Consider the following 13,958-nt stretch of genomic DNA (forward strand, 5'->3'; position numbering starts at 1 on the left):
AAAAGAGACTAGTAGGAAGTGGGAACTAATGGCTTCGTCTCAACCGTTGATAAAAAAAAGAGACCGTAGAGATTCCATCAAATCCACTCGGTGGAGTTGGAGTGAACTCCATGGGATCCAGACCCCTGCAGGACCTCCTGTACAGTTTTTCCATCAAGAAAAAAATTTCTTACTTACAATTAAATTGTGGACAGTTACGTCTCATTTATTACACAGTAATGTACAAAGAGAAGCATTTTTTTGTCAAACGAAAATTTCCTTTCAAATCACGCACAGAGATCATCGTACTTCACCTCAGTAACAATTAAACGTACTGCCATTTGTTATCTCGCGGGACAGTTCAATTTTTAATTAGTGTCACCTCAATGTCCTTTCACATTCTCACGCACTCTGCATATGTCCTGGTCACCTACTCACCTGCCCTATTTCTCCATTGGACACAGCCTCCTCATTTTTCTTCAGCGGCTTGATCACGCCATCACCACCGGCATCAGCAATCCTTACCAAAGGGTGCCATATAGGTATTTCTATTATTCTATACTTATTTGAAAAGAAATAGCGGTGTTGGTGAGATAAAGAATCCCTCAGTACGTCTATCACTCCCTTACTCCCTTTTCAAGCAGAGAGAGGATATGTGGTTTTGTGAGAAGAAAGATGGTGTGAAGGTCGAGGGCATACAGCCATACATGTCAGTAACAAATATATGTACAAATAACAGATTACGTATGAAAAATAATAGCAATAGTGGGAAGTGATAATTTTATTTAACTAAAATCCCTTTACAACGCACACGCAATATACTACTATTGTTAAAATTTCACAATGTGTAGGAGACAATAAGTAGATCCTAAGAGCATATAAAAACCAAATAATATGCAATAGTTTGGGTAGAGAGGAGAGAATGAATACATAGCTAAGGCTGTGTTTAAATCCAGGGGTGAAAATTTCTGCCGTATCAAATCGGATATATGGACATACATTTAAAGTATTAAACATAGTCTAATAACAAAACAAATTACAAAATCTGTCTATAAACTGCGAGATGAATTTATTAAGTCTAATTAATCCGTTATTAGCAAATATTTACTGTACCACCACATTGTCAAATCATGGAGCAATTATGCTTAAAAGATTCGTCTCGCAATTTACACGTAATCTATATAATTAGTTATTTTCTATATTTAATCGTACAAATATTCGATGTGACAGGGTAAAATAATCAATGATATTTTTATTTATTGCTGGCAGGTGTAGTACTGTACTAACTTGTGTAAGGACTACGTTTATTGCGAACTATAAGGTTTAGAGTATATGCAGAATGTTCTACCACATGGAGAATGTTCTACTACAACACCCACCCTTTATATATTACAAGCGTCCATCAATCGCCACTAGCCAGACAGAAATTTATATATATGGCTGCAACTGCAAATACAGTCAGTCAGCTCAGATCACGTAGAACATTTCCAGGTTTCAGATAGAGGAAGAGAGACAGACAGAGGTGATGAGCAGCTCATCAGGGCTAGTGGATTGGAGGGGGAGGCCGGTGGACACCCGGAAGCATGGAGGTGTAAGAGCATCCATTTTCATCCATGGTGAGCTAAGCATGATTATGTACTACTGTTTTTTTAGTACTATGTCTCTCCTTTGCAGCTTTGCTCGTCACTGAGTTGTTGGCTTGATGGCTTCTGTTCATGGCTAGCTTCTACCAGTGTTCTCAGATTCGATTGTATAAAAATTTTGGGACCAAAATGAATGAAATTAAAAAAATGTGAGACAAATTAATTATTACCAAATTTAAACCAAAATTCAGCAAACATAGAGTATGGGCGAAATTTAGTCTCGATCCTTACCGAAATGGACGAATTTTGGACCATTTGGTTAGAATCCCTTAACCTTGGTTTCTACTATTACGTTCTATAATAAGTTTATTTTTTAATATGAATTTGGATTAACTTATTTTAAGATAAAGGAAGTAGAATACACACATTTACTGGTCAACAAAGATAAGCTTGTTTTTTTCACCTTGGGTCCACATCTACCTTGAAATATAGTGCTAGTATAAATTTTAACTCGCTATAGGATAAAGACAATCAAACTTTTTCTAACAAACGCAATATAAACTTACGCGATCACAACATGCGCACAAAATAGACCGGTATATATTGATATTAGCCGGTCCGTACAAAACTAGTTGTTGACGGGTACATCACCTACCACTGAAAACATAATTAACTATAAATACGAGCGCCATTATGAAGTCTGCAACTTGAATTCAGATTCGGATGAGTTGCTTCCACCATAAGAAACTTAATCGGTTAAGCTATGCTCAATTTGCAAGATAACCAAACTTTTTTTTCTTACAAGCAAGCCAAGTTTATTCCAATCTCGAATTTTGACGTATCTAAACTTCTGTGCTACAATTCAAAATTCAGTTCAGGACTGAATTAAAACTTAATACAACTCATGTATCAGAACGCTCTCAGATGCTCAAGTTGATAACGAATCATGGATATGATCAGATGTTAATGCATGCAGCGATGGTGCTCCTGACCAACGCGCCCAACATCGCCAACGTCTTGAACATGGTGAGCTACCTCCGGGGCACCATGCACATGGGTGTCGCCGAGGCGACGACGACGGTGACCAACTTGTTCGCCGCGTTGCAGGTGTTCTCCATCCCGGCGGCCCTCCTAGCTGACTCATATGTCAAACGATTCTACACCGTCATCCTCTTGGCTCCCATCGAGATCATAGTATGTTAATTATTCGTTTTTTGTCTTTTTGCATATATCATGTTTGATGTTTTTTAAGATGATATTGTCTATTATTTTAACTCAAGGCGCAATTATAATGTGCGTAAATTTCACAAAACTACATATAGTTTGATCAATCTATCACAAAACTACAGATTTAAGAGTTAGCATAAATTATTTGATGAAACTACAGATTTAAGACATTGTGTCACAAAATAACATCTTCTGTAACTTTGGAAAAGCAATACTGATATGAATTCTAAACTCTAACATTTGTAGTTATTTGATAACATTGTCAGTAAATCTATAGATTTTTGATACGATGCAACAAATATATAAGTTTTGTGATATATTTAATGTAAATTCTGTAATTTTGTGATACATATATATTCTTAAATATATATTTTGTGATAGTTTGCTGGAATATTTGTAGTTTTGCAAGTTCTACTCTTATAATATTATGAACAGTTTCTTGCAAAACTTTAGAAAATTAGTCTCAGATATTGTATTTATCACGTCAATCAAGGATGTCCACCCTAGGTGACTGTGACAAGTGAACACTACAACAGAAATCTTAATTGATGCCGGTTGGGAAACCCCCTTAGGTCCCAACCGACACCACGAAGGCGGCACTGATGAACACAACATAAACATCTAAGAACACACATGAACATCAAGAACACAAGATGAACACACATGAACACAAGATGAACACACAAGAACAAGCATGAACATCCACTGCCGTGCCGCCGCCGCTGCTTTCGCTACCGGGCCACCGTTGTCGCTTTCGCTCCCATTCGCCTCCACCAAGCCGTCGCCAAGTCCGGCCAGATTTGGTGGAGGGGAGGCTCCGTTGCCGCCTCCGCTGTCGGCTGCCACCGCTAGGTGGGGAGGCCGCTCTCGGTAAGCCGCCGCCACCCACCACCTCCCCACCCACCGGATCTGGCGGAGGGGAGTTCCACCGCCTCCTCTCGCCGGACCATCAGATCTAGTGGCGGGGAGGACCGCCACCGCCTCCTCGCCGGGAGGGCGCCACCGCCATGGCGTTGCGAGGAGGAGGCTGCCGCCGAGAGACGTGAGGAGAGCGCCGCTGAGCGTGTGAGAGGAGGAGGGGAGGAGAAGGAGGGCACCGTAGCCATGAGAGAGGAGGGGGAAGAAGAAGATAAGGTTGGGGAGGAGAAGGAGCAGAAAGAGATGGGAAGATAACATTGTGGAGGAGGAGAGATAGCGTGTGTGGACGGCTACAAATATCTTCCGCATCTCCATGCGGCTTGGCTCGGTTTATAAGATGTCGGTTTTTTTAAAACCAACACCTATACTGAATTATAGGAACCGACACTTTTAGTATAGGTGACTGTTTTTCTCAAAAACCAGTATCTATAGTCTCTTAAAGGTGTTGGTTTTTTTTTTGTTTTCAGTCCGTGGAGATGGGAAAAACACTATAGGTGCTGGTTTTCAGTCCGTGCGGATTTGTATGTGCCTCTTTGTAGTAGTGGAAGTACTATAAATATTTAGTGCAATCGACCATATTGGTATCGGGTAGTACCATCTGTCAGTCTAACACCAGTCATTCATCAAGCCTATTAATCAATTATTTGTCGTGTGAGTACTATAGTCTATTTATTTAATATGCATGCACTCCCTCTCTCTCTCTCATTCTAGGAGCAGTTGTGAGTTTCCGTGTCTAACTTTAACCGTCCGTCTTATTTGAAAAATTTATGAGAAAATTAAAAAAAAAGCCACTCATAAAGTACTATTCATGTTTTGTCATCTAATAACAACAAAAATACTAATCATAAAAAATTTCAAATAAGATGAATAGTCAAATGTTTGACACAGAAGCCAACAATTACACTTAAAATTGGCGGAGGAAGTTTGTAAAGAACTTCAGATTAAATCACTTGTTCTTGTCTTTATTTTTTTTTCAAAGTGGCTCTCCAAGCTAGGTCCCCAACTGGCACTGGGATTCTGGCACTGATGAGGTGAGTTCATATATCACTACTATAAAAAAGTCTTTAGGTGCCAGTTGCCAAACCCACATGGATGCCTGGTTTGGCAACCGGCACCTAGTAGGCGGCACCTTCGAGTTTTCTCAAAGGTGCCGGTTTAGGAAGTGACACCTTTGAGGTCCTAGGAATTAAAAAAGAGGCTGGCTTAACGCCTCAGCTCGATTCGAGCCCATGCATCAAGCAACAGCCCTTCACCCCAATTAGATTTTATTACACTCTTAATTTCATTTAGTCGAAGAAAATGCAAGAACACAAGAACATCAATGAGACAAGCAAGGGGAGGGGAGGGGAGGGTGCTGGTACCAGGCTGCCTACACTTCTACCAAATCTAGTGGAGGGAAGGGCGCCAGACCTCCACCTCCTCCCCTCCCGCCATATTTGGCAGAGAGGAGGGTGCCGCCACCGCCGCCGAGCCACCAAGCCGCCGTCACCTCCCCTTCCGTTGGATCTGGCGGAGGGGATGGCGCAGCCGCCTCCCCTCCCACCGTCGGGTGGTGTGGTGGAGAGAGAGAGGGAGCGAGAGAGAGAGCTGAGAGAGGAAGAGAGAGGGGGAGAGGGGAGGAGGCGGAGTGAACAAGAGAGCAGAGGATAAGGGAGAGAGAGGGAGTGAGGGGGTAATAAAAAGGGGGAGAGAGAGAGACGGAATGAGAACTCATGGAATTCGGTTCCATTGGTTTCATCCGGTTTTCTTGCTAGATGTATCCGACACTAATGGATATTAACGGTATCGGTTATTCTTAAAAAACCGACACTAATACTATATGTATCCGTTTTTATTTAGAACCGACACCTATCTCTCCACAAAGGTGCTGGTTCTAGCCGATTGTATCCAATGGATGCACATTTTAGGTGGGAAAAGTACCATAGGTGCCGGTTTTAGCATTTCCGGCACCTATAGTGCTGACCTGTGTGTCCATTTTTGTAGTAGTGTATGCCGGATGTGAGAGATGGCACTGATACGGTTATGGAAGTAATAAAAAAAAGAAACTGTTGGCTCGACGCATCAGCTCGAATCTAGCCGATCAATCGAACTCCACCCCTCCCTCTCCCCAAGAACCACATCAACATTCAAGAACATCACAAGTTAATAACATATCCATACCCCATCTAGAATAATCAAAACAGACCAACAAAAAAGACAACCACAGAATCAACAACACATCATTATCCACATCTACAGTATCAAATAAGGCATCACATAATTAAGAACACCACTGCTCAATGCTGAAGGTCAAGGCTACCGTTGTCGTTGCCACCATCGTCAAGCGTGGAACTGGTGCATTCTGGACGGGTGGTGGCTAGATATATACGTCCCACCCAAGTTCGTGTTAGTCGGATCCAGCTGCCTGAGCTTGATGACGGGGGCCATGGGAATGGTTGCGCAAGAGGAAGAGGGTGCTGCTGCCACTCACCAGTGGGGAAAGAGCGTTCACCACTGGTTGGGAGATAGCCATCACTGCTCTACGGTGGAGCAGGCCACCGGTGAGGAGAGGACGCCGCGCCATTGAACGATGGATGCGGATGGCAATGGAGGAGGCCACTGCTGTGAGTGGACCGTGCTGGTGAGGAGACAGTGAGGGGAGAAGACCCAGGAAAGCGACTGAAAGCACAAAGATAGAGAGGATATTGAGACTTATAATTTCATCAAGGAGTTCATTTTTCTTTTTTAAGACTCACCGTGGTCTCATCTAGTCGAAGATGAAACTTGTCTCGGCTCTTGCGGCTCTGGCAACTTTTTTTTGTTCCGGTATAAAAGGTACCAATAATTATTATTGTGTATCGGTTCACCTAAATACACTTTAGCGTTTAGTGCCGATTCATGTAATAAAGACCGACACTGATGTGGTTTTTTCTTCTCCCGTTTTCTGCACGGGTCTACTAGAGCTGGAAACCGGTGTCAGTGCCAGTTTTTGTCAACCGACACTAATAAGGCGACACAAATATGATGTTATGTGGTAGGGCTTGTAAGTTTGATTTGCTTTGTCATGTGTCAACTTTTAGGACTCCTTTAGATTACAAGATTTCTGGCAGCTTTCTTAATACTATTCAATAAATTATACGCAATATCAATAGGCAAAGTCTTGTCTTAATAAGTTCCTTTTTAAACACGTCCAACAATTATCTACGGAAAGAGGGAGAGTACTGTTTTATAGAACATTGCAAGTAACATGTATCAACAAATATGCACCCAAAACTTAACACAAGATTGTCTAGACAAGAGAAATGTGAAAAAAATACAAATGCGGTCTTTAACAATATATAATTTATCGAAATAACCAAGTCCACCAACTGCTCCTTGCTTTTTAGGGGAAAAAATATTTTAACGATCGAGGAGGTACCAAATTTTTGTAGAAAAACACTTATCTCTCCCGTTAGCTTCTCAAGTATCACTCGAATGTTCAGCAATAATCAAGTACTAACACGCACAATCCAACAAGCTTCTCAGTTCTCACACATAGCTGGTTACTTCGTCGCCGCAGGGTTACATCGTTCTGGCGCTTCAAGCGTACACCCCCTCGCTGCACCCGCCGCCGTGCAGCCCGGCGGCCACAACGGCAGCGGCGAGCACCACCTGCGAGCCGGTGCGCGGTGCAAACCTGAGCCTGCTGCTGCTGGGCCTGTACCTTGTCCCGATCGGCGACGGTGCGATGAAGGCGTGCCTGCCGGCTCTGGGCGGGGACCAGTTCGACCCGGCCGACCCGGACGAGCAGCGGCAGGAGGTGAGCTTCTACAACTGGTACACCTTCGCCGCGTCCACCGGCGGTTTCGTCGGCCTCGTCTTCATCGTGTGGGTGGAGAACAGCAAGGGCTGGGGCGTCGGCTTCGCCATCTGCGCCGCCTTCGTCTTGCTCGGGTTGCTGGTCTGGGCCGCTGCCTTCCCGCTCTACCGGAACCGGCTGCCGACGGGGAGCCCCATCACAAGAATATTGCAGGTATTCTCGTCGTTTGAGCTAAAAGTTTTCAGTCGTTGTAGTAAACTATAAACTTCGCTAAATTCTTGTGATAAATTTAAGCTATATGTATGTAGAACTTTAGAGGATTGAATAACAATTAATAAAGCCTAATGCGGATGACAAATTGGAAAAAGAACAATTAATAAAGCCTAATACTGATATGCTTCCTGCTTACTCTGTCATCCATGCATGACACTACGATAGAGAGTAAGCAGGAAGCATATCACTATATAACATAGCTGTTCTTTTTCCTATTTAATCGATCAAGCTGTGTACTCTAGGTTTTTGTAGCGGCATTCAGGAAAAGAAACGTCCGCTTGCCGGAGGACCCCAGCGAATTGAAACAAATCAACCAGGATGATGATAACAATGCCCTCGAAGTTCTCCCCAGAACAGATGGATTTGGGTATGTCGGCCAAACTCTGAACATTGCTAGTTTATCAGAGTATTCCTTTAATTTGTTAGTGATGCTATAGTATAAGTGAATTAGGCACATTCTTTCACCATCTTAATATTTCGGGTTGAAATGGCTGATGCAGGCAATCCAACATGCCATAAAAAGACAGATGGTATCCAATCTATATATCCTATATCCTATATAGTTGGAACCAAAAAATCTAGCCTTTGGATCCTCTCATGCTTTGATCTCAACCATCCAATATCATGTGTATTTACAACTTGCTTATTTTAGTTATTGCAAATAAAGGTTAATATGCGTTGAGCCATATCTGCTAGAAAAGAAATAGCTATTGGATCCCTACCATACATTATACATGCATCCATGTGTCATTTTATGTTTGCAATTCCAAATCAACTACTATAGAGCGAAAGTATTGTTCTTTTAAGCGTTAAGAGTATCACGATTTACAAAACTGTTTTCTTCGAGATTTTTTGAAGTATTCTTAAACTCTCTGCTGCAACGCCCGGGGAATCCAGTAGTAAAATAAAAACTTGTGACAACCTTCTATATTCCATTTCTAAAGCTGCAGCGAGTCACCGTGTGAGGACAGTAGTGGTTTATAAATAAACTGCCTATCTGGTTTATCTTTGTATTCTCTCGATTTCAAATTACATGTTATTGGTTTTGTTCTCAGTAAAACATTTTAATGCTTGACCATCATTTTCTATGAACTCATCTATTTTACTATCATAAGATATATATTTCTAGATTTACCAAGAGAAAGTACTTTTATGATATACAATGCTCATGCTGTTAGACTACAATAATTTGTAAAAACTAATGGTCAAAGATACAAAAATTTAACTTGGGACAAACATGGAGGATAAGTAATTTAAAATGAAGTAAGTAAATAAGTTACAAAGTCAAACCAGTTGGCACATGCAACTTATAATGAGTAACGGTTGGAATCTTTCATTGCTTGCAGGTGCTTGGAGAAAGCAGCAGTCAGGACTGGTAATGATGCTGGTGCATGGTCGCTGTGCAGCGTGAACCAGGTGGAGGAGACCAAGATCTTGCTACGCATGGCACCCATCTTCGCCGCTGCCGTTCTCGGCTACATCCCTATGCCGCTCATCCTCACCTTCACCGTGCAGCAAGGCAGCACTATGAACACCAAGCTCGGATCCGTCCACATATCGCCAGCGACATTATTCCTGATCCCAATCATTTTCCAGCTGGTCATCCTCATTCTCTATGACCGCGTCATCGTGCCACCTCTCCGTAGGCTCACCGGCTATGTCGGTGGTGTCACCCACCTCCAGCGGATTGGCGTCGGCTTCATTGCTACCATCATGGCCACCGCCGTCGCTGCGGTGGTGGAGACAAGGAGGAAGTCTGCCGCCCATGAGAGCAGCCTCGCGGACGGCACCGCCGGGATCCCGTTATCTGTATTTTGGTTGACGCCACAATTCTTCCTCATTGGCATCTTCGACGTCACCTCCTTCGTGGGGCTCCTCGAGTTCTTCTGCAGCGAGGTGTCTATGGGAATGAAGTCCATCGGTAGCTCCATCTTCTACTGCATCCTTGGCGTGTCGGCGTGGCTCGGCAGCCTGCTCATCCAGGTGACCAACCGTGTCACCCGAAGAGGCGGTAAAGGCAATGGCGGCAGCGGAGGATGGTTGGATGGGGCCAACTTGAACAATGGCAAGCTCGAGAGGTTCTACGTCGTCCTCTGCATCATCGAGGTGGTGGCACTGCTGTCCTACGTATTCTTCGCGAGGAGGTACGTGTACAGGAATGAGCAGAAGGTTGGTGACCCAAGGAGGGACTATGTGTGACACTGGGAATGGTGCCGATATGATCTAATCATGAAATATGTTGTGTTTACATTTACGTGGGTGTAATAATTTGTACAAAAATCAGTATACCATACTTTATTTCAAAATATGTGAAAAAAAATTGCATCTTATGGTAGGCGCGGCCAAGGAAGAAAAGAGAGGTAACATAGACTTTTATAAGGATTGATGTTCGGAGCTTGGTGAATGAAGTAGAGAGAGATCATATGTACTTTTTAGCCGGCCAAAGGGTCACGGGGAGGAATAGTCCAGATGGTGGCTCCCACTAGTGGGTCCCACTTCCTTTTCTTTTCTTCTCTCTCTCCCTTCTTTCTATCGGTTTCTCCTCTCTGCTCTCTCTCCTTCCACTCCTCTCAGGTCCATACGCGCGAGTGCGATGGGGGCGACGACTGGGCATGGTGTTGCGGCGGCGTGCGATGGTGGCAGAGGAGGGAAGGAAAGGGGCCGGAGGAGCCTCACGGGCCGGCGGTAGCGGGGAAAGGATGCCGGCTGTGGGGATGGAGAGGAGGGAGGCTGCCGGCGGTATGGGAGGGGGAGGCTGGTGGCGGGGATGGAGGGGAGAGGTCGGCGCGGTGTGAGGAAACGAGGAGGCAGACGTGGGCGTCGTGGACGGCGACCGGGCATGCCGGCGCGAAGGGGAGGATGAGCAGTGGTGCTGGGAGTAGGGGAGGGGCGGCGGTGACGGTGGATGGGGTGAAGAGCCGGCGCAACGAGGAGGAGTCAGGGCGACGCTGGTGGCTCGGATAGAGGAGAGACGGCGACAAAGGAGGCGGTGGTGGAGCTTGGAGGCCAAGGGAGGAAGACAGTGGGAAACGACGGCTTTTAGGGCTGGTTTGCTTTGTGACCTAAATTGACCTTAGCAATTTTAGTTAATGCTAAATTTTGGTAAGTTTTGACATGACTAATGTTGGTAAGGCAAAGTTGTGTTTGGATTGAAGCCAAAACAACCTAATTTCACTATTGAAATGGCCTATTTTCTTATGCACGCCAAAATTTAGCTTCAAACCAATACTAAACACTGTTAAAATTGCCAAATATTGGCAAGGCCAATTTAGGCCACAAACCAAACCAATCCTTAAAGCCGTCGTGGCCGGTGGAGGTGACTCGGCCGACGGGGCCGACTGCCCTGTTCGGCTGACGTCGTCGGCAGTACGGCACAGGACTGGGAGGAACGGTGGACGGCGCGGCGGTTGGAGCTCGTACATGCGAGGGCGGTGAACCCGGAGCAGCGGCGCATGGGCGAGCGACGGCCAAGGAAGCGGCGTAGCGTCGGCCGCAGATGGGATGGGCGGCGCCGATGGGGCCGGATGTTGACATCGGCGGTGGTGCACTGGCGGCCCCGTGAACTCGCCTCATGCTTTCGGCATGGGCGAGCGAGGGCGGCGGCTAGAGCTCGAGGGAGCGGGGCAGTGGACTTGGAGCAGTGGTGGATGTGATGGACGCCGGCGGTCGGGTCCGGATGGTCGACACCGCCAGGGAGGACAAGGTACGCATTCTCTTTCGGTTCTCATTTTTCGGTGTGGATTCACCTCTCACTGGGTTGCCGATATTTTGGGAGGGTGGTGCACTGGGTGTTGTTGTGGCGGCGTCCGCGAGTCAAGTTTGTACGTGAATCCCGGGTGGAAGGTGTGGGGGAGGATGAAGACGGCGGCTCGGTATGCTGGCTTGCCTGGTTTGCAGGATTTGTGCTTGTGCAGAGCACCTTGCGTGCGTGTTGGCTGTGTCGCGTCGGGCTGAGGGTTGAGAGGGAGGGCAAAAGGACTTAGATTGGTTGGCAGGTCATGGGCTAGTGAGGGGCTGGGCCGGCCTTGAGAGGGGGGCCGGAATGGACTTTGTGTTGTAGTTGGGCTGGCAGAGAAAAGGGTGGACCAAATGTAACAGGAGACTCGGACATTTTGCTAGGAAACTTTGTAATTAGCTAGGCAATTCGTAACTTGATTCGACTCTGTATAATTTGGACTGTGAAATGGACCGTATAATGGACTGTATAATTGGACTGTATGTAGGAGGCTTGGTTAGCTTGGATGATAATTGGTCCGTATAGATGGGAACTTACTTAGCTCAGCAGTTGGACTGTTTAAACTGGGATATTTGGATTTGATTTGGCAAAGAGGCCGTGCGAGGATTAGCATTAGGACTTCTTTGCGAGCACTTTGCACGAACGAACGACGGTAATGCAAAAGGAATCTTAGGGACGACGCGTGGTATACAAATCGATTCGTCACGGTAGGAATAGAATCAAGGATATTATAACCAACATACAATAAATAAATACGTCGATCAGTTGTAGGTGTTTGAGGAAATTATCGAGTTTTGAACTGATAGGGTGATTCTAAATTAATCGTAGGGTAAGAGTTTGAGAGAGATATATATCGCATTGCGACCAAAGAAAATGACTTCGGGTCTGATTAGTACCGAAGCGCTTTAATGCAACAGACGCGGAGGATAAGGAAAGGACGTCAAATAGGGGGCATCCTTTTAGCAAATAAGGGTTAATTGACATCTTTTGGAACAACACCTAAACACACACAACTAATAACAAATCCTATTATGCACGCTGGGCCATGCATTTCAATGGGAAAAAACAGACTTACCTGAGAAGGCCATTTCTTTTAAAATAGCCCTTTAGTAATTATATTTCACAAATACGGTTTCTAATAAATACTTTATTAATGGGGAAAAACCGGACATATTCTCAGACAATAATCAAAGCAATATTCCCTTTGTAAAATAATTTCCGTTTTAATGAACTATACCATAGAGGGTGTCCATTCAAACTTAGAATATGTAACCCTATTTATAAATTGAATATGCCACAGAGGATCTATTACATAGAGAAGGGTTTTCAGGAAAATATTTGGTATTTGCAAATACTAACATATTTCATAATCATGGTTCTTTGAATAAATAATATTTGAAGTCAAAATGCATGCATATTCTCAGACGTTCGTCCTTTAGCCCATGCATAGCCGGAAAACGGAAAATAAAATCCAATAAATTCCAGTATGCAAGGAAGTTCAAAAAGATTTTTGGTTATACTGAATTTTTAATTTCGTATTTCAAAACCAAAATTTTCATGGTGTTATAGTTCATCCCCACTAAGTGTAGTTAATGTTATTTCTCTCTTCTCTCATTAAGCCACATCACCCTAATTATTTTTAGCCTTTGTATGATAGATCTATGGCTCAAATTGCCTCATCTTTCTTCTCTCATAAAAATGCAATCTCAATTATTTTTAGGATCAAAATTGTATTAATTTGTTTTAGTTTTGATAATCATATTACATCTTATTTGTACGTATTATGCAACATAATTTTCCATAGCAACGCGACGGAGTATTCATCTAGTTTTCCAAACGCACTAGGCATGCAACGTGGAGAACATGAAGCACAATGAAGGCAACACTATAACATCCCTGCTGTCACTGAAGACAGCTCCTTGAACACCACCGATGCCGCTGAAGCCGAGGTGGAGCACCATCACCGCCGCTGTAGAATTGCAAAAGCTAATTAAGCCTCGTCCAAATACGGAGGATCAAAATCGATTGACTCATTTCTAATGTGAAAATACAAATTTACCCTTCCACCTCACTCACCTTTGGCTGGTACCTCAGGGCAAATGGTACCTAGAGGTACCAATCTATGTCAGCCGTCCGATCATGGCCACTCAACGGCCCATATTAGGTACAGGGGCAGCTTGCTGGACAGTAAAAAAAACTCTTGGGGGAAATCTTAATCCATTTATATTTTCCCGCATGGATCTATTATAGATTCCAAATGGTATTACGCAAAACGTCATGATGCAAAAGCTTTAAATGATTCAAAATTTATTGATTTATTTTATATTAGAGTTCTATACGAGTGGAAAAAATTTCATTTACATCTTGCACCTTGTTAATAGCAATACCTCGCGAAATTCCATCATCGTGCATAGATATAGAATGGTCGCACCAGCAAGTGTGGATGATCACCAACTTCGTCGTA

At 44.2% G+C, this 13,958-nt stretch overlaps 1 protein-coding gene across 2 annotated transcripts; it reads left to right on the top strand.

The window, feature by feature from the left end:
- The first annotated feature begins 1,383 nt into the window (after positions 1–1,383).
- LOC127754127 (protein NRT1/ PTR FAMILY 4.5-like) lies at positions 1,384–10,201 on the top strand. Of its 2 annotated transcripts, XM_052279594.1 has the most exons (6): positions 1,384–1,595; positions 2,539–2,588; positions 2,670–2,756; positions 7,246–7,698; positions 8,001–8,125; positions 9,105–10,201. In XM_052279594.1, the coding sequence occupies exons 1-6, from the start codon at positions 1,505–1,507 to the stop codon at positions 9,955–9,957; spliced, it is 1,659 nt and encodes a 552-aa protein (XP_052135554.1). In that variant the 5' UTR covers positions 1,384–1,504; the 3' UTR covers positions 9,958–10,201. The 2 variants fall into 2 exon arrangements, with proteins under 2 accessions (XP_052135554.1, XP_052135553.1); XM_052279593.1 differs by having other exon boundaries at positions 2,539–2,756; positions 9,105–10,200.
- Positions 10,202–13,958: the final 3,757 nt, after the last annotated feature.

Source organism: Oryza glaberrima, chromosome 11 (genome assembly GCF_000147395.1).
Source record: "Oryza glaberrima chromosome 11, OglaRS2, whole genome shotgun sequence".
NCBI classification, from domain to species: domain Eukaryota; kingdom Viridiplantae; phylum Streptophyta; class Magnoliopsida; order Poales; family Poaceae; genus Oryza; species Oryza glaberrima.

Excerpts from the sequence above, each read along its gene's own strand:
- LOC127754127 (XM_052279593.1), top strand. The coding sequence starts at position 1,505 with ATGAGCAGCTCATCAGGGCTAGTGGATTGGAGGGGGAGGCCGGTGGAC. Across the intron at positions 1,596-2,538 it reads AGCATCCATTTTCATCCATG|CGATGGTGCTCCTGACCAAC; the intron begins GTGAGCTAAGCA and ends TAATGCATGCAG. Across the intron at positions 2,757-7,245 it reads TGGCTCCCATCGAGATCATA|GGTTACATCGTTCTGGCGCT; the intron begins GTATGTTAATTA and ends TCGTCGCCGCAG.